The sequence below is a fragment of the Aquarana catesbeiana genome, linkage group LG06 (assembly GCF_042186555.1).
Source record: "Aquarana catesbeiana isolate 2022-GZ linkage group LG06, ASM4218655v1, whole genome shotgun sequence".
NCBI classification, from domain to species: domain Eukaryota; kingdom Metazoa; phylum Chordata; class Amphibia; order Anura; family Ranidae; genus Aquarana; species Aquarana catesbeiana.
This window is the reverse complement of record NC_133329.1, coordinates 327,136,193-327,156,093: the sequence shown is the minus strand read 5'-3', so window position 1 is coordinate 327,156,093 and position 19,901 is coordinate 327,136,193. Positions and strand designations below refer to the sequence as shown.

Genomic DNA, 19,901 nt, shown 5'->3' with positions numbered 1-19,901 from the left:
AGCAGGGGATTTATATTATTACAAGAAGAATGTATCATATTATTGTATATTCACATGTTATTATGTTGGCACTCATATTCGCACAGAAGAATTGATACACTAAGTGTTTGGATACATTTATTATCACTAGCGCAGCATGATTTGTTTTGAGTTTATTTGCACATTTAAATTGGGAGTTTGTTACTTGCTGCTTGCATATATTACTCAGATTGTATTTTAGATGCTCGCAAGACTACCTATTTTATATACAACCAAAAACATAAATGTATTTTATTGCAATTTTATGTGATAGACCAACACAAAGTGGCACATAATTATGAAGTGTTAGAAAAATGATAAATGGTTTTCAAAATTTATTTTTTTTTTTCCAAAAGTTTTGGAGAAGTTTAAAGCAGGGTTAGGTTATAAAAGAATATCCCAAGCTTTGAACATCTCACAGAGCACTGTTCAATCCATCATCCAAAAATGGAAAGAGTATGGCCCAACTACAAACCTAAGACATGGCCGTCCACCTCAACTGAAAGTCCAGGCAAGGAGAGCATTAATCACTCCACAAATCCGGCCTTTATGGAAGAGTGGAAAGAAGAAAGCCATTGTTGAAAGAAAGCAATAAGAAGTCCCGTTCAGAGTTTACGAGAAGCCATGTGGGTACACAGCAAACATGTGAAAGAAGGTGTTCTGGTCAGATGAGACCAAAATTGAACTATTGGCCTAAAAGCGAAACGATATGTGTGGTAGAAAAATAACACTGCACATCACCCTGAACACACCATCCCCACCGTGAAACATGGTGGTGGCAGCATCATGTTCTGGGGATGCTGGGGATGCTTCAGCAGGGACAGGGAAGCTGGTCAGAGTTGATGGGAAGATGGATGGAGCCAAATACAGGGCAATCTTAAAAAAAAAATCTGTTAGAGCCTGCAAAAGACTTAAGACTGGGGCGGAGGTTCACCTTCCAGCAGGACAACGACCCTAAACATACAGCCAGAGCTACAATGGAATTGTTTAGATCAAAGCATATTCATGTGTTAGAATGGCCCAGTCAAAGTCCAGACCTAAATCCAATTGAGAATCTGTGGCAAGACTTGAAAATTGCTGTTCACAGACACTCTCCAATCAATCTGGCAGAGCTTGACCTATTTTGCAAAGGAGAATGGGCAAAAATGTCATTTTCTAGATGTGCAAAGCTGGTAGAGACATAGTCAAAAAGACTTACAGCTGTATTTGCAGTGAAAGGTGGTTCTACAAAGTACTGACTCGGGGGCTGAATACAAATGGACGCCACGTTTTTCACATATTTATTTGTAAAAAAATTTGAAAATCATTTATTTTCCTTCCACTTCACAATTATGTGCCACTTTGTGTTGGTCTATCACATAAAATCCCAATAATATACATTTACGTTTTTGGTTGTAACATGACAAAATGTGGAAAATTTCAAGGGGTATGAATACTTTTTCAAGGCACTGTAGTTATCAAATCACTAGTCATCATGAAGGCACCTCTAATATGAATAATCAAAGCTCTGCCCTAGATGGCCACCTCCACACAGAGGCACAGTGTGGGACAAGGCATGGTAAGTTAGCAATGGGGAAAGATCAGCTGCAAGGAGACCACGGGCAATACTGGTGACAAGACGTTTGCTCTTTGCTTGCCTTTTTTTTGGCAGAGCTTCCACAGTTCAAAAATGTGATTATTGATTTTAATGAAATTATATACTTTTTCTAATAGTTTTCTGTTTACATTTATAGAACTATTGACTTAGAACATTGTTTAGTTCGTCAAGCAAGAGAAAATGGAAAGGAGGTTTTATGTGTTGTCATGGAAAGCATCCGCACAACGCGTCAGTGTTCTCTGACTGTCCATGCTGGCATGCGGGGGGAAGCTATGAGAGTAAGTTTAAGAGTCTTCTGAGAATAAAAAAATTTACATTGATAGAATACCCAGTTGAATTACATATGCGTATTCACCACAAAAGATAAAACTTCCATCAGTTTGGATTTAATATGCTGTGATGCATCTTTGAAGTTCGGAGCATTTTTTGGAAAATGCTTTCAGGTGACTAGCTTGGGACTTCTTTATATTTTTCTAAGCTCGGTATAAAGCATTGTAGATTCCTGTTTGTAAAATCACTGATTTTTTATCTGATTAAATATTAAAAGGCAACAAAGGTCATTTATGCCCCATACACTGGGTGATTCTCTGGACAAAAGGTCTGCAATGGCCTAATTTAGTATCTTTATCACCTGATGTGCAGTCACCTTTAATCCTCAACTGTGAAAAGTCTTAGCTTTTTGAGTCAGAATACTAAACTTGAAGGTACCTCAGCAGTATAGGCGTACAAATGTCAAATTACTCAAGCTTTGGAGACAGAAGTAGTAAGTCAAGTCAGCACTGATGGAGTTGGATGAATGCCAGTATTTTGGAGTCACCACCTTACTTCTGCGAATTTCAGCACCAAGAGTCATATAAGGGAGTCTCTAGTATACCATAGTAATGACTAGAGTTGGGCGAACAGTTCGAGCAGAGCAAAAGTTCGACCCGAACATCGCCTGTTCGCTGTTTGGCGAACACCTGAATTTTGTGGGGCCCATTGAGCGCCCCACAATGCACTACACGCTGCACAGTGCACTCTAAGTCCTGATTGGGCAGGCCAGGAAGCCGGCCTGCGGTGCGGCGTCCGTGGCGTCCTTAGCAACTGATGCGTCATCAGCTGTCAATGGGCTTCCCCGCTGACAGCTGAATGAAAAAAAAAAAATATTGCCGGCAATAGAATTTTTTTTTTTTAAAAAGGGAGTGGGGGTCCCCTTCAATCAATACCAGGCACTTAGCTTTGGTATGGTTTTAAGAGGAACCTCCATGCCAAAATTTTTCAAAAAATGGCGTGGGGTCACAAAAGGCCTGGTATGGATTGGGGGGGGGCCCCACACATTTTTTAAAATTTTTCTATTGCTGGCAATGATATCTTTCATTGTTTTTTTCTTTATCAATGTCAGTTTTGCTGCAGCAGGTTCTATACACAGTACAGATGTGCTACTTTACAGGCTGACTAAGAGGACCCCCAGGCACTATATTTAAATGAGTTTTTCATTTTTATTGTTTCACTTTAAGCATAATTAAAATTACTGCTCCTGCAAAAACGATCTTTTTTAAAACATTTATTTTTTTTATACATGTCCCTCAGGGCAGTGTCTGGGCCTCCATACCCTTTTATGGCCAATAACTTGCATATAAGCCTTCAAAATGGGCACTTTTGATTTTTCAAGTTCGAATCCCATAGACTTTAATAGGGTTCGGAATTCAGGTCCAAACTTTTGCGATGTTCGAGAGTTCTGGATGAACCGAATTGGGGGTGTGCTTGGCCCAACTCTAGTAATGACTATTTAAGTGAGAACTTTGGGGTAGATTTACTAAAACTGGTGCACTCAGAATCTGGTGCAGCTGTCCATGGTAGCCAATCAGCCTGTAACTTCAGCTTGTTCACTTAAGCTTTGGTAATAAAACCTGGGAGCTAATTGATTTCTATGCAGAGCTGCACCAGATTTTGCACTCTCCAGTTTTAGTAAATGACCCCGAATGTGCCATCTCAACTTCCTAAAGTGAATCTCCAATGTGTTTTTTTTATTGGCTTTGTTTCTTGACAAATAAACAGAATTTGTCAATAGAATAAATATTTAACTGAGCTTTCCCATATCAGTAGTTCGTACCATCAATATGTCAGTGCAGGAGACCAAGCAGCCATTCAGCCAAAGTGCAAACACCTTAATGTCAACTTTGATTTGGCACTCAATGACCCCAGTAGTGCACCCCTGAAACCGGTTCATTCAGTAATACAACCAGCCTTTGTGTTTGCTGGCTTGGCCCTCCTTGAGTAGCTTCATTGGACACTAGTAAGCTTAAGAGGTGTAGGGGATCAGACCAGACCCAATGACCCCAGAAGCTGATTTCTGAAGCTGATTCCTGTTTGCATTACAGAGGAAACTAATTTTTGGGTTCCTAGTACATACACTTTGGGGTGAGCGGCACTTTTCAATCTTATTGTTTGAGGCCAGAATTTCTTTTCTAGCAGTTATGATAATATTGGGTTTAGAGTCAAGTGTTAGGGGTTAAGGCAGGGGTGTCAAACTCAGTTTCATTGTTGGCCACATAAGCATTATGGTTGCTCTCAAAGGGTTGATTGTATTGGTAAGACTATATACAGTATCTCACAATGTGAGATGTCTAACGCTGGCAACAAAAGTGAGTACACCCCTAAGTGAAGATTTCCAAATTGGGCCCAAAGTGTCAATATTTTGTTTGGCCACCATTATTTTCCAGCACTACCTTAACCCTCTTGGGCATGGAGTTCACCAGAGCTTCACAGGCTGCCACTGGAGTCCTCTTCCACTCCTCCATGATGACATCACGGAGCTGGTGGATGTTAGAGATCTTGCGCTTCTCCACCTTCTGTTTGAGGATGCCCTACAGATGCCTAATAGCATTTAGGTCTGGAGACATGCTTGGCCAGTCCATCACCTTTACCCTCAGCTTCTTTAGCAAGGCAGTGGTCGCCTTGGACTGTGTTTGGGGTCGTTATCATGTTGGAATACTGCCCTGCAGACCAGTCTCCGAAAGGAGGGGATCATGCTCTGCTTCAGTATGTCACAGTACATGTTGGCATTCATGGTTCCCTCAATCAACTGTAGCTCCTAAGTGCCGGCAGCCCCAGACCATGACACTCCCACCACCATGCTTGACTGTAGTCAAGACACACTTGTCTTTGTACTCCTCACTTGGTTGCCGCCACACACGCTTGACACCATCTGACAGCATCTGAACCAAATAAGTTTATCTTGATCTCATCAGATCACAGGACATGGTTCCAGTAATCCATATCCTTAGTCTGCTTGTCAAACTGTTTGCGGGCTTTCTTGTGCATCAACTTTTAGAAGAGGCTTCCTTCTGGGACGACCAATTTGATGCAGTGTGTGGCGTATGGTCTGAGCACTGACAGGCTGACCTGGCACCCCTTCAACCTCTGCAGCAATGCTGGCAGCACTCATACGTCTATTTCCCAAAGACAACCTCTGGATATGCACGTGCACTCAATTTCTTTGTCCGACCATAGTGAGACCTGTTCTGAGTGGAACCTGTCTTGTTTAACTGCTGTACAGTCTTGGCCACCGTGCTGCAGCTCAGTTTTAGGGTCTTGGCAATCTTCTTATAGCCTAGGCCATCTTCATGTAGAGCAACAATTATTTTTTTTCAGATCCTCAGAGAGTTCTTTGCCACGAGGTAATATGTTGAACTTCCAGTGACCAGTATGAGAGAGTGAGAGCGATAACACCAAATTTAACACACCTGCTCCCCATTCACACCTGAGACCTTGTAACACTAATGAGTCACATGACACCGGGGAGGGAAAATGTCTAATTGGGCCCAATTTGCACATTTTCACTTAGGGTTGTACTCACTTTTGTTGCCAGCGGTTTAGACATTAATGGCTGTGTGTTGAGTTATTTTGAGGGGGCAGCAAATTTACACTGTTATACAAGCTGTACACTCACTACTTTACATTGTAGCAAAGTGTCATTTCTTCAGTGTTGTCACATGAAAAGATAGAATAAAATATTTACAAAAATGTGAGGGCCATACTCACTTTTGTGAGATACTGTATATGTATTTTATTATATTAAATAATTGCCTCTGCTTTCGATTATTACTGGTTTTAGTAATAACATAAGACTTAAGCTGTGAAGGGCAAGTGCAGACCGACATGGAGCCCACTCACACTCCTGTAACAGATAATTCAAGTCTGAAAAGGAGCGTTGCGAGCTGTGAGATGTTTTTTTTTAAATTTCTGTAGAAGGCTAAAATGATCATTTTTGACGCTTTGCAACTGCACCTTAAATGCACCATAAATGCCTTAGACGCATTTACAATGAGTTTACAGCGCACTTGTGGTGCATTTCAATAGCACTGAATGGAGGAAAAGAGTCAAAACCTGCCCAACTCTTTGCCTCACCACAATGCTAACGCTGCAGTGTGAACACCTCCATCGGCTCCCTGTTTTAACAATTTTGAGTGGCATTGATAGGCGTTCAGGAAGCGTTAAAAGAAAGGCGACTCAACAACCTACTTTAAATGCCTGTGTGAAAGAGCCCTAAGATCGCCTTGTTATAACAGCATTTATGTTTTCAGATGTAATATATCCTATCATCTAAAATAACTTTATTTTTTATTTTCAGTTTCATTTAATTGATGACAAAAACCATAAAGGACGTGACAAAGCTATTGTATTTCCAGCCCATACAACCATAGCGTTTAGTATTTTTGATCTTTACATTCATCTGGATGGCCATTTTGGTAAGCTCTCTAACCATCATTATAACCTATATGTATGAATTAAAACTAAGATAGTTTTGTGCCACGTGATGCTTTTATATATACAAAAGAAAATGGTCTGTTGTTGCCAGTGACACACCTCCACCCCCAAATTAAATGCAATAAAGAAGAATTACGCCTGTGGGACTTTAGATGAGGTAAGCACAGAAAGGTCAATGGGAGTATACAAAGTAAACATGGTTTGTAAATTTATTAAAATTGTATAACATTTATCGTATATGAAATGCATGATGATTTTACACAGCAGTCAGCTTGTCTGAAGATTGTTCTTAAGTGAGTAGAGGTCCCGAAGCATGGATCCACTGTGTATTTTCCTCTGTGAGAGCCCATTCACACCTGAGCGTTTTGTAGCTTGAAGCCTCAAGCTACAAAACGCTTGAGGGTAAAAAATCCAGTATTCTCTATGGAGATGGTTCACATCTCCACTTCAAGTCGCCAGAAGCCCTACGTCTAAAGCTCAAACAAGTTCTGGACCCTTTTTTGTCGCGCGAATCAGGCAGATTTGGGCGTTTTTGGAGCAGGAAGCAGATGACAAAATCTAACAACATAGCAACAAATGATGAAACAGATGATCATTTTTCCTATTGGCTAATAAAAAAAAATGCCAAAGATCAAAAACGCCAGACAACGCTGCATGGAAACACACAAATATGCCCGAAAAAACGTGCAACAAAACGCCTGAAGAAACGCTCAAAAACGCTACGCTCAGGTGTGCATGCAGCCTAACATAATAATCTGTTATGTTTATGTTCTGTTATGTTTTAATCAGATGTTTATGTTCTAACCTTTCTCAATTTGGGCTAAAACTAAAAAAAATTAAAAAGTGTTGGATAAAGTTACATTTATAAAGAATATATATAGCAAAAAAGTGCAGCGCTATAAATTGTAATTAGTGATAATTGATACAAGTATAAGTGTACCACAGCTTAAAGTGCGAAAGTGCAAATGATATCCATGATTATGAACCATAAATCGTATAAAATCAATACAGTTTACATCAACAGTTAGAAAAAACAAAAGCCCAAAAGCCGAAACTGCGCTAGAAATAATATGTGAATATAAAAAAAAAAAACAATATTGAAATAAAGCTGCCAGCACCTAGAAGTCTAGTTTCAAAACTCCAAACCATAAGTAAAAACACAAAAGATGCAGCGCTAAAATAACATGTGAAACCAAAAAAACTTAAATAGAAAGCAGGATGAGACCAAAGAAAACTAAAGCAGAGTCTCATTAGGATACCAGCATAGATCAATGGTAAATAATCATGTGAAAAACAATCATGTGAACAATATTGTGAACAATGTTGAACAAGCAAACCATATGTAAAAAAATGCTCTACAAGTGAGGTGTATAAAGAAAAAAAGTCCCATTAAAATTCCAGTCCATGAATCAGCAAGGAATTGACACCCATCCTTCAAAATGCAGGAAAGGAAGATTTTAAGGAATATCCCCCTGTGACTTCACACCCAAGGTGAGTAAAGTAGTCTGCTTACCAGATGGCGATGACTGTTATTACAGCAGTCTCGCCCAGCGCAGGGAAATCGGTCTTCCCAAAACCCAAAGACACAGTACCGGAAAAGCAACTATAAGCAGGTAATTCTCGGAAACATAAAACGAGAAACTTCCATAGTGCAGTATGTATATAAAAGATAATTTATTAAAAAGCAAAAAGGAATCGCACTTACAATATTGCAGTTAAGCATAAGCGATAAGGTGTAGCATGAAAACAGATCATGGTGTCTCCATCAGCTGCGCTTCACTTCTTATGTCTGTTTGTTAGCCCATCCAAAAACGCAATGACGCCACCGTTGCAGGCTCCCCCTACGCGTTTCGTCACTATAGGAAGTTGTCTGGGGATTACATCATCAGTTGATTAAGCAAATGTCCAATGCATCAAAAATGCACAAAATACAAATGTCCATATATAATGGATAAGTGACTTGAATTCAATAGATAAAATCCTGGTGCACTGTGAAGTGGATCATTCATGTATAGTGGGACAAGAGAAATAAACTTGACCATGTGAGACCACCACCACAGAGAGACAGGAGGCTTACCGGAAAGCCAGTGACCGCCCTTACTTGTATGGGGGGTCATACAAGGCTTGTTGGATCTGAGATCCGTTTGGAGAAATATCCTGGTAACTGAAGCCTGGAGAGAAGTCCCGATGTGCTGAACTTTCACCCCCGGATGGTTTCCACAGGCTCTGAGCGGTATTCCAATCCGATCACGCGGCCAAAAATGCAAGTGAAAAAATAAAATAAAAAACTCCAGTAGCGCAATAATACTACAAAAATGCTTTATTGGAGGGAAATGCAATGCTGCATGTAACAAGAAGACCCACAACCGAGTCACTCGATTAATCAGATAAAAATTGGAATTCCAACCAAAATAAAATCACATCAATGTGTGAGAGCGATCCCACATGCGCAGAGCGTGTGTGCATAGTGTCCCGACTATCGTTTTGTCATACGTGACGTCATCATAGAGAATATAAAAATATTATTTGATGCCAGGACTACATCAGATAAGAAATCTCTAAACTAAAGCATCAAAAGCTACAAGGATGTCTATCCTTCTGCAAATTGGGGGCCTCTATTTATAATACTAATCCAGGAACCGTATATATATTGACCCTAAGTTCCACTATTCTGGGTGCATCCGTAACCCTAATAAGCTTCAAGAACTTGGAATGTACCTGTAACCCAATAAACTTAAATGATTTTGGGAACAGCAGATGATATGGCTATTGTAATTCAAATCTAAAGTGTAATAATTTCAGTTAAAAAACTGAACTGTAGCATGTCTAAAATAAGAATGTTATTCTGTACCAGAACAATATGATTGTGATATGAAATTCATTCATTCTTGCGTTCCAGAACTATGTGTATCATCTGCATCAAGAGGTGGATTTGAGAAGGTACGCACAAGATCTTTCTCATTAAATGCACTGAGGAACCGTTTATATCGAACCGGCATCTTATTTACTGGTAAGTCAAATATGTGCTGCCAAAATGACATTCCAAATGTAACCTGCTCACTGGTAATAGTTTACAAAGACAGAGGAAACAAAAGTTTATCTGGGACAGTTACATGACTATGCATGATTTATCCAAAGTGTCTAAATTGAGATTGACTTTCAAAAGTATTTGAATTGCCAATTTTTCAAGCAAAGGTTAATAAAAAAAATTAGACCCTGTGCTTTAAAAAAAAGTACAACCTGCTGCATTTTGTTTCATCCAGAAAACATCAGAATGTGTGTAAATGCACCGGAATGCACATTGCCCTAGTGAAAGTAACGATTTTTCAAGTGTAAAAATAACAAAAGAGAGAAAAAACACACTGGAATACATCAAAATACATCAAAAACATGTGTAAAAGCATATGCATAAATGCATCCAAAATGCTGAAATTGTAGTATGAACAAGCCAGTGGTCAGCAACCTTTTTCCACTTAAAGGCCATATTTAATGTATGTGAATGCATGGAGGGCCGCATTCACCTGCTAATAAATGAAGATAATAATAATCCTAACACAATAATAATAACAGTACAGGTTTACCTCACTTTAAGGTACTCCATTATACAAACCCAGTTCACCCTGAGGGAGCATGTGGCTAGGGATTCAGATTTTACTGCCCCAACCCCCAGCCCTGCCAGCCAGCATGGTTTGGAGAATGGATTCCTGTCCCTAGGGAAAATGGGGTTCCTGCCCTTAAGGGAGATGGGGTCCCCATTACTAGGGGGGGGGGATTGGGGCCCCATCCCCAAGTGAGAGGGGGTCACTGGTCCCAGGGGAGAAGGGTCCCTGTCCCCAAGTGAGAAGGGGTCCCTGTCTCCAGGTGAAAAGGGGTCCCTGTCCCCAGGGGAGATGGGGTCCCTGTCCCCAGGTGAGAAGGGTCCCTGTCCCCAGGGGTGATGGGGTCCCTGTCTCCAGGTGAGAAGGGTTCCCGGGCGGCCCCCAGGGGTGATGGGGTCCCTCTCCCCAGGTGAGAAGGGGTCCCTGTCCCCAGGGGTGATGGGGTCCCTGTCTCCAGGTGAGAAGGGGTCCCTGTCCCTAGGGGAGAATGGGTCTCTGTCCCCAGGGGTGATGGGGTACCTGGCCCCAGGTGAGAAAGGGTTTCCCCTATTGCAGTGTCCTCTGTACCCCCGTAGCAGTGTTCTCTGTCCCCCTTTAAATCACTCTCAGTGTCCTCTGCCCCCTCCCCCCATAGCAAGTTCCCTGTGCCCCCCAAAGCAGTGTCCTCTGTCCCGTGCACCCCCCCACTGTAGTGTCCTCTGCCCCCCTGCACCCCGCACATACACACACACAAATACAAACTGTGTAGGTAGAACTCTTCTATCTTACACAGGTGTACAGCAGAGCAGAGATCAGCATCACAGGGCTGGATGGGGGCGGGAACTGCTGAAGTTAACTTTTCACATTAACAGGCTGGTGATTGGTTGCTAGGATCGCCTGGCAACCAATCACCTGCTGTTTAATGTAAAAAGTTAACTCCAGCGATTCCCGCCCTCATCTGCCCTGTGATACCGGCCGCTCACCGATGCACAATGAAGAGGACAGCGGCGAAAATGTCCGCTGGCCCGGTGGCTGTTAAGTAATCACGGGCACTGATGGGCTGGACATTTAGCGTTGGCGGGCCGTGGGTTGCCGACCCCTGCCATAAGGCCTGGTTCACACCCATGCAGTTTGCATTTGTTACGTTTCTGCAGTGCTTTTTTGCTTTTTTACTGAATCGTTTTTCAGTTTTTTTCCATCCGTTTTGCGCTTTTAATGCTTTTTTTGGCCAATTTGTTGTTGGGCAGATTAAAAAAGTGCAAAATGCGCCAAATACAAGTTAACCACTTCAGCCCCGGACCATTTGGCTGCCCAAAGACCAAAGCGTTTTTTTTGCGATTCAGCACTGCGTCGCTTTAACTGACAATAGCGCGGTCCTACGACACTGTACCCAAACAAAATTGATGTCCTTTTTTTCCCACAAATAGAGCTTTCTTTTGGTGGTATTTGATTGCCTCTGCGTTTTTTATTTTTTGCGCTATAAACAAAAAAAGACTAACAATTTTGAAAAAAACGCAGTATTTTTTACTTTTTCCTATAATAAATATCCCCCAAAAATATATAAAAAAAATTTTTTTTTTCCTCAGTTTAGACCGATATGTATTCGTCTACATATTTTTGGTTAAAATAATCGCAATAAGCGTATATTGATTGGTTTGCGCAAAATTTATAGCGTCTACAAAATAGGGGATAGATTTATGGCATTTTTATTTTTAATTTTTTTTATTAGTAATGGCAGCGATCTGCGATTTTTATCAGGACTGCGACATTATGGCGGACACATCGGACATTTTTTACACATTTTTGGGACCATTGTTATTTATATAGCTATCAGTGTGATTAAAAATACATTGATTACTGTGTAAGTGACACTGGCAGTGAAGGGGTTAACCACTAGGGGGCAGTGAAGGGGTTAAGTGTGTCCTAGGGAGTGATTCTAACTGTGAGGGGGCTGGGCTTGAACACACAGGACAGTGATCACTTCTCTCGATCACAGAGAGCAGTAGATCACTGTCCTGTCACTAGGCAGAACGGGAATGCTTTGTTTATATAAACATCTCCCTGTTCTTCCTTTCTGTGACACGATCGCGGGCACCCGGCGGACATCGAGTACGTGGGACCCGCGGTCACGGAGACCCCCGTGGCGCGCACGCACTCGCGACACTGCTTCTTAAAGGGGACGTACCTGTATGCCCTTTTGCCTGCCAGTGCCATTCTGCTGACGTACATCGGCGTCCGCTGGTCGGCAAGCGGTTAGAAACGCACTACATGCTTTTCTGCAGCTTCTCCATTGAAGTCTATTGAACCAAAAACGCACCGTTTTACGTTTAAAAAAGTCCCTGACCCTTTCCAAAAACACAGCAGCTGAAAAAAGCATAGATGTGAACGTGTTCCATAGGAAACCTTGTTAAATGGACTGTAGTGCGTTTCTGCAAAAGGCAAAAAGCACCAAAAATGCATAGGTGTGAACTATGCCTTAATTTAAGGTCTGGAGCAGTGACCTAAAAGTAATGGCACCAGAAGGTTAGCATAACAGTCAGAAAATTAGCTTTTTTAAAAGGAGGTCTCATGATAAATTAGTCTAACTCTATCCCATACCCTAGCTTATACGTTATTCTAACTAGTAACCCTATCCCAACATTACACAAAAAATTGACAATTAAAAAAACAGTGAACTGTTGGCATTAAACCAGCAGTAGCTGTTCTTTTCAATTTCTCATTTATAGGTTTACATCAGGATTCAACAGGATGACAAGGTGTTAATCTTTGGCATTCAGAATTGGTACATATAGCTTTAAACACTTCAGCCCCGGAAGATTTGGCTGCTGAATGACTGGGCCATTTTTGCGATTCGGCACTGCGTCGCTTTAACTGACAATTGCACTTTGCACCCAAACAAAATTGACGTCCTTTTTTTCCCACAAATAGAGCTTTCTTTTTGTGGTATTTGACCGCCTCTGCGTTTTTTATTTTTTGCGCTATAATCAAAAAAGGAGCGACAATTTTGAAGAAAACACAATATTTTATATGTATTCTTCTACATATTTTTTGGTAAAAAAATCGCAGTAAGCGTATATTTATTTGTTTGCGCAAAAGTTATAGCATCTACAAAATAGGGGATAGATTTATAGTATTTTTATTATTTTTTTTTTTACTAGTAATGGCGGCGATCTGCGATTTTTATCGGGACTGCGACATTATGGTGGACACATTGGACACTTTTGACACATTTTAGAGACCAATGGCATTTATACAGCGATCAGTGCTCTAAAAATGCACTGATTACTGTAAAAATGTCACTAGCAGGGAAGGGGTTAACACTAGGGGGCGATCAAGGGGTTAACTGTGTTCCCTGTGTGTGTTTCTAACTGAAGGGGGAGGGGCCTGACCTAGAGGAAATGACAGGTCGCGGTTCCTAGCTATTAGAGCTGACGATCTGTAACTACTCACAGAACAGGGATTTGTGTGTTTACACACACACGTCCCTGTTTTGCCTCTCGTGCTCGCTCATGGCTGACGGTCATGGCGACCATCGGCCACGAGCATCGGCACCTCTGCAGTGCAGCGGGTGCATGCACGCGCCTCCGGTGGCGCACGCGCCTGCTATCCCGATCCCGCGAGCCGACGTATAGCTACAACGGTTCGCAGGATCGTGCCGACCTGCCGTAGTATAATGATGGCAGCTGGTCGGCAAGCGGTTAAATTATATGTAAACCCTCACCTTGTAAAAAAAAAACAATTCCATTTAAAACAGAAATGAAAGGCAAAACATTTATGTATAGATATGAAAAAAGCATAGTTAGAGAACTGACCACAGTGTGCTCCCATGTCTAGCATGGTCAGTTTTTAATAGGAAAGCAGAGGGACTGGCAAAAACACCAGGGATTTCACACAAAGGAAACAATACAAAGAGAACAGGATACATTTTCTTACAAATACATGGTACAGCAGGCACATATCAGGAATATGAAATGCTGGGTTTATATATTCTGTAAACTTGTGAATAATTATGGATTGGTACACATTACTATAACTTGTGGAAAGTCACATTAGTAGCCATTCTAATTGTCAGACTTCCTCAGGTTGGAAGTCTGATAAGCAGCAGGAAGAACCATAGTAAAGTGATGATAGGGATCAGTGTTGGGTGTGCTTTGGAAAAAGAAGGGTTTTCCAGAACTGTTTCAAAACAGCACCTGATAAAGGTTTTACTAATAGGGGGGAATATACAAAGGGGTCAGAAATAGTAATTCACCTTTCTTTTTAATGTAGCAGCATATTCAGCATTAAAAGCAGATTATAGATCTGCTACCAGTGGGAGTCTACATGTTCCTTTAGCAATATTTTAGAGCTACAGAGCCTTAAAGCATAACTAAAGGCAAAACTTTTTTTTAAAGTTTTGGATAGAGTGCAGAGGGATTAGAACTCCTGTCAGTTTTGATTGCTGTCTGGTTAAGGATATTTGCCCTCTCTATTTGTCCTGTTTACTATTAATATTGAAAGTGAAAGAAAACCCAAATTGTGGGTTGTCCCCAGAAAAATAATAGAGGTGAACCTTCCATTAGGGACTCTAGTTCTTGTGACCTGGGGGTCCCCAAGGAATTCCTTTAGTTTGCAGGGTTTTCCGTGTCTATGGGACAGGAAGTGAAGGGAAATCTCCGCAAAAGGGAAAAAAAAAATCTGATACGGGTTAAAACCCTTCCCTAAAACCCTGCTCTATCCAAAATGAAAGAAAAAAAAAAGTTTTGCCTATAGTTCTACTTTTTTTTTTAACAGGAAAGTTTTTATTTATCAAATATAGTACAATAAAATACAATGGTAGTAGTAGTATAGTTCTACTTTAATATGCAGAAATCCATTGATGCCCACATTTACATTATAGTATAAGCTTTTGGTTTTCAGTAAAATGTATATTTATATGACATTGGACACTCATTTTGAATATAATAGTAAGATATTTATTGTTGAACAGGAAAAAGGACAATGGACATCATGGTTAACTCAGACTCGTACTATGATGACATATTTTCTGACTACTATGACAAGGCTGCCAGCATGACTGACATCTCTACCACCTACATGAGAGAAGGTGCTCATACTCGTGTCAACCTGCTGAATAATAACATCCCCAAGGGACCCTGTGCCTTGTGCGGAATGGGCAACTCCAAAAGAGAGACCGTTTACGGCTGCTTTGAGTGTTCTTTTAATGGGCAAAAGTACGTCAGGCTCCATGCAGTTCCTTGCTTTGATCTCTGGCATAAAAGGCTCAAGTGAAAGATGCGTGTGACACAATGGTGCTTCTTGGTTATAACTCAGGTATAACGGTGCCACAGCCCTCATCTCATATATGCAAAGTGGACTCTGACCTAAAGGACTGGTTTAAAGGTAACTTGTTTGTCTCAGAACAAAGCTATGTAATGAATAGTAACTCACCAGGCCAATAACCAGTGTCAAATGAATTCAAATGTCAAATCATGTAAAAATACATAGAAGGCCTGATTCACACAGGCTTTAGCTTGTTTAAGAGCAGTGTGAACATCAAGCTTTGACAAAGCATTTGCAGAGCTTTCGCCAAACTTTGTTGAAGCTTTTAAAGGACCTTTCAACTCCAGTCTGCATATGTTGAACAGAAATCCTAAGGCTGCTTTCACACTGGAGCGGTGGGGGTGTCGGCGGTAAAACAGCGCTATTTTTAGCGCTGCTTTACCGTCGTTTTTGCAGCGGTATTCGGCCGCTAGCGGTGTGGTTTTAACCCCCGCTGGCGGCCGAAAAAGGGTTAAAACCGCTCGCATAGCGCGGCTATAGCCGCGGTATTGCAGCGGTATAGCCGCGCTGCCCCATTGATTTCAATGGGCAGGAGGGGTTTAGGAGCGGTGAATACACCGCTCCTTCACCGCTCCAAAGATGCAGCTTGCAGGAGTTTTTTTCTTCTCCTGCCAGCGCACCGCTTCAGTGTGAAAGCCCTCGGGCTTTCACACTGAACAAACAGTAGCGGCTGTTTTGGGTCGGTTTGCAGGCGGTATTTTTAGCGCAATAACGCCTGCAAACCGCCCCAGTGTGAAAGGGCTCTAATGGGCCTTGCTGAGCTGAATCGCCAACTGGAGGTTGTTCTGAAGGTTCTCCTGGACCCAGAGGGATGACGGAGTGAGTGGAATCTTCTGTTTCCCTGTTTCCTTACCTCCCTCCTCTCCCCCCCCCCCTTTTTTCCCAGCTCCCTCTTTTTTTCCCCCTTTTCTCCTCTTTCTTTTCGTTTTCTTCCTCTTGTGCTACCTTCTTTGTTCCTTCATACTGACGGTGTAAAAAGCCACCTGGGGTACAGAGATTTCCTAGTGCGTAGTTTTTCAGGACATTTTCATATCTATATATCTATCTATAGATATATAGATATCTATATATCTATATATCTATATATATAGACTGGGTTCACATTAGTCCGGCGCGAATTGCAGCTTCACTTTCCCTGCGAAGATAAAAATGATTCATTCAGCAGTTCCTCTCCGTTGTATCTGCGGATCAGCTGACCTGGGAGAGAGAGGGAGATGTAGTGAGGAGGGGGAGAGCATTCGTGTTCAGAACGGAACACATCTGCGAATTAGATGCATTCCCATTGAAGATAATGTGCCTGCAATTCGCACCGCACTGCCTAGAAAATACACACAAATTTTGTGCCATGCGGAGTGTGGATGCAGCACACACGTGTGAACCATACCCATTAAAAACAACATGTTTTCAAATGTTCTGCGAATTGGATGCGATGTGAACCGCATCCAATTCGCAATAGTGTGAACCTAGCCTAAAGAAGTGCTAAAGCCTGCTAGCAACTTGTTTAAAGTGGCAATCAACACTCCCATTAGGATCTGTGATCAACATTTACAAACTGAAGTTGAATGGTATTTTAAAACTACATGAACACTAGCTTACCCTGACTGTGGCCGTGAGAAAATGCAAAATGCTGCAAAAACACAAAACGCGTTTTAGCGCCGATTTGCGTTTTCCCTCGGCTGGCACTCAAAGCGTTCCTACCCTGAACACGATTCTTCCGCACTCGGGAGAGGGAGGTTTAACCTCATCCAAACTGCGGCAGCTCCTAAACTCTGCTAAAAGCCTATGTGTACATGGACACTTAGGCTTTTATAGAGTTGAGTTTAGGAGCTTTGGCAAAAAAATGCAATTTTAGGAGCTGCTAGTGTACATGAAGCCTAAAAGCTTCAACAAACCTTGGTGAAAGCTCTGCAAATGCTATGCCAAAGCTTTGTGTTCACACGCTGAAGGATGTGTGAAATAGGCCTTAGGTTCCATGCACACTGGGCTTAAAAAAATGCCAGTTCCTTTGGCAGAAAAAAAACACTCATATAGAATGTTTTTTTGTACAAAGTTTAGACGAGTTTAGTAGAGTTTTGTGTTTTTTTTTCTGCCAGAAAGCACCGATCAGAAACACAAACCAGAAAATTTTTTGTTCTTGCCTCTAAATGTTAAGCCTGTAATCATCTTAATGTGCATGGACACATACAGTAGGAGTTGATTTACCAAAGGCCAATAGACTGTGCACCTTGGAAAGTGCAGTTGCTCCAGAGCTTAGTAAATGAGGTAAATCTTCACTCTGCAAAGAATACCCAATCACATGCAAGGAAAATAAAAAAACAGCATTTTTGCTTGCACATGATTGGTTGATGAAAGTCAGCAGAGCTTATACTCATTTACTAAACTCTGGAGCAACTGCTCTTGCCATGTGCAACTGCACTTTCCAAAGGGCACAGTCTTTTTGCCTTTAGTAAATCAACCCCATAGGATAGCACTCAGCTGCTTCTACAGGCAAAAATCAAAAGCAGTGATTTTTAAGCCAGTGTGCATGGAGCCATAAGGTGAACTCCTGCGAGGATATGAATAAATGCCAGTAAACTTACATAAGATCCATTTGTGGACCCTGCAAAAATGGCAGTGCTGAAGGTTACCAATAATTTCCCAGCAGGTGAATGCACATTTAAAATTTTAACAATTTGTAGATTGTGAAGCAGGAACAAAAGGTTTATAGGTTTGTTACCTAAAGTTGGTGGCTAGGTCTTTCCCTTCATTCTCCCTATGATAAGATAGATGAAGCTATAAAGAAAGATTATGATTGGTGGCTATAGACAACACACACTTGAGTCAGGTCTATGCAAAGCATTTTTAGTGCAATGTATGTAATAGCTGGTTTCTGTCCACAGTACAAACATAGAAGCTAAATCTCATCACCATCAGGCTTCTCTCTCTTGTACAGATCAAAACATTTGCATATTTAAAGCTGAACTCCTCTGTATTCAAATCATTAATTCTCTATTAAATGTACTTTTTTTTAAACTGAAACAAGAGTAATGCAGTGTACACACGGGCGGACTTTTCGGCATCAAAGGTCCGACGGTGTTTCCGACGGAGTTACGACGGACTTTCTAATGACCGGACTTGCCTACACACGATCACACCAAAGTCCGACGGATTCGTACGTGATGACGTACGACCGGACTAAAATAAGGAAGTTGATAGCCAGTAGCCAATAGCTGCCCTAGTGTTGGTTTTCGTCCGTCGGACTAGCATACAGACAAGCGGATTTTTCGACCGGACTCGAGTCCGTCGGAAAGATTTGAAACATGTTCCAAATCTAAAGTCCGTCTGATTTTCAACCGAAAAAGTCCGCTGTAGGTCCAATGAAGCCCACACACAGTCGGATTGTCCGATGGATTCGTCCCGTCGGACCAGTCCGGTCGAAAAGTCCGCCCGTGTGTACACGGCATTAGTATCTGAATTTGAGTCAGTATCAGCCTCTTGCAATCCCCTATACAGCAGATGTTAGAGAGTGCTTATGAGAAGCAGCACAGGAAACCAATCAGGTGTGCTGCAATGCAGGGAGCATACTGGTAAGAGGCGAGGATTGTGAGATGAGCTCATTAATCTGTTGTATACCATTTCACTTGTCCCTTGGGAACTGCTTGGATTCACCTGCTCATCTGCATCGCCATGACCCTGTGAACACTCCAACCCACCTGATACTCTGGGTTCAGACATCATTGCAACACATTTGAGTAATGATTTGAGTATTAAGACAACACTCAATGCGTTTATATTCATTGTTCTGTTTATATTCTGTTAACGTTTACTGGAATACTTCAGATAAGATATTTTTGTACAAAGAGGTAATGGTTACACTGAGCCGTGGATAACCTCAAGCTCAGTAGAATGATTTATTAGAAATGATAGAAGGGTTTGGCGCTGTTCCTATTTAGTTTCCTACCTCCATATAGGTTACTAGATTAAAATAAATTCTTAGGTGCACCGTGCATATATCAAATATTAAATACAAATTAACAATATGAATTCCCAAGTATACCGTGCATGTGTCAATTAAATATTCTGTTGCAATATTGTGCAATCATAGGTGATACATAGACATAACTTAAATGCTTACATATGTATTATTGCTAGGGAGGGAAGAAAGGGGGGGGGGGGAGGAGGAAAGGGGGGGGGGGAGGGAGAAGGGAGTGAGATAGGGAGGTGGGGAGGGGTGTAGGAAATCTGTTCCTAAGGAAAATTACAATAACAAAATAAAGTGCAAATGTGCTGGTGCAATCCAAAAGGCAACAGTGACAAGATAAAAGTGCAAACGTGCTTCAAAATTCTTTAGTAAGTCTCTTGTGTCATATTCTTGTGCTGTGGTGATAATCCTTCACTTATAATATCTCTTTGCTCTGAAAGTGCAGCCACTCACCAGATCACTTCACCCCTGCGGGGGTAGTAGGCAGTTACAGTTTTATCGCCACTGTACAGCGATCGCAATATTACATATGTAAGCATTTAAGTTATGTCTATGTATCACCTATGATTGCACAATATTGCAACAGAATATTTAATTGACACATGCACGGTATACTTGGGAATTCATATTGTTAATTTGTATTTAATATTTGATATATGCACGGTGCACCTAAGAA

General features: G+C 41.4%; 1 protein-coding gene across 1 annotated transcript in view; it reads left to right on the top strand.

The window, feature by feature from the left end:
* PJVK (pejvakin) overlaps positions 1 to 15,271 on the top strand; it is a 31,189-nt gene extending 15,918 nt beyond the window's left edge. The window contains exons 3-6 of the mRNA XM_073634954.1: positions 1,752 to 1,893; positions 6,228 to 6,345; positions 9,264 to 9,359; positions 14,912 to 15,271. Of these exons, the coding sequence (XP_073491055.1) occupies positions 1,752 to 1,893; positions 6,228 to 6,345; positions 9,264 to 9,359; positions 14,912 to 15,213 (658 nt within the window). The 3' untranslated portion in view covers positions 15,214 to 15,271. The remainder of the gene's footprint in view (positions 1 to 1,751; positions 1,894 to 6,227; positions 6,346 to 9,263; positions 9,360 to 14,911) is intronic.
* The last annotated feature ends 4,630 nt before the right edge of the window (positions 15,272 to 19,901 follow it).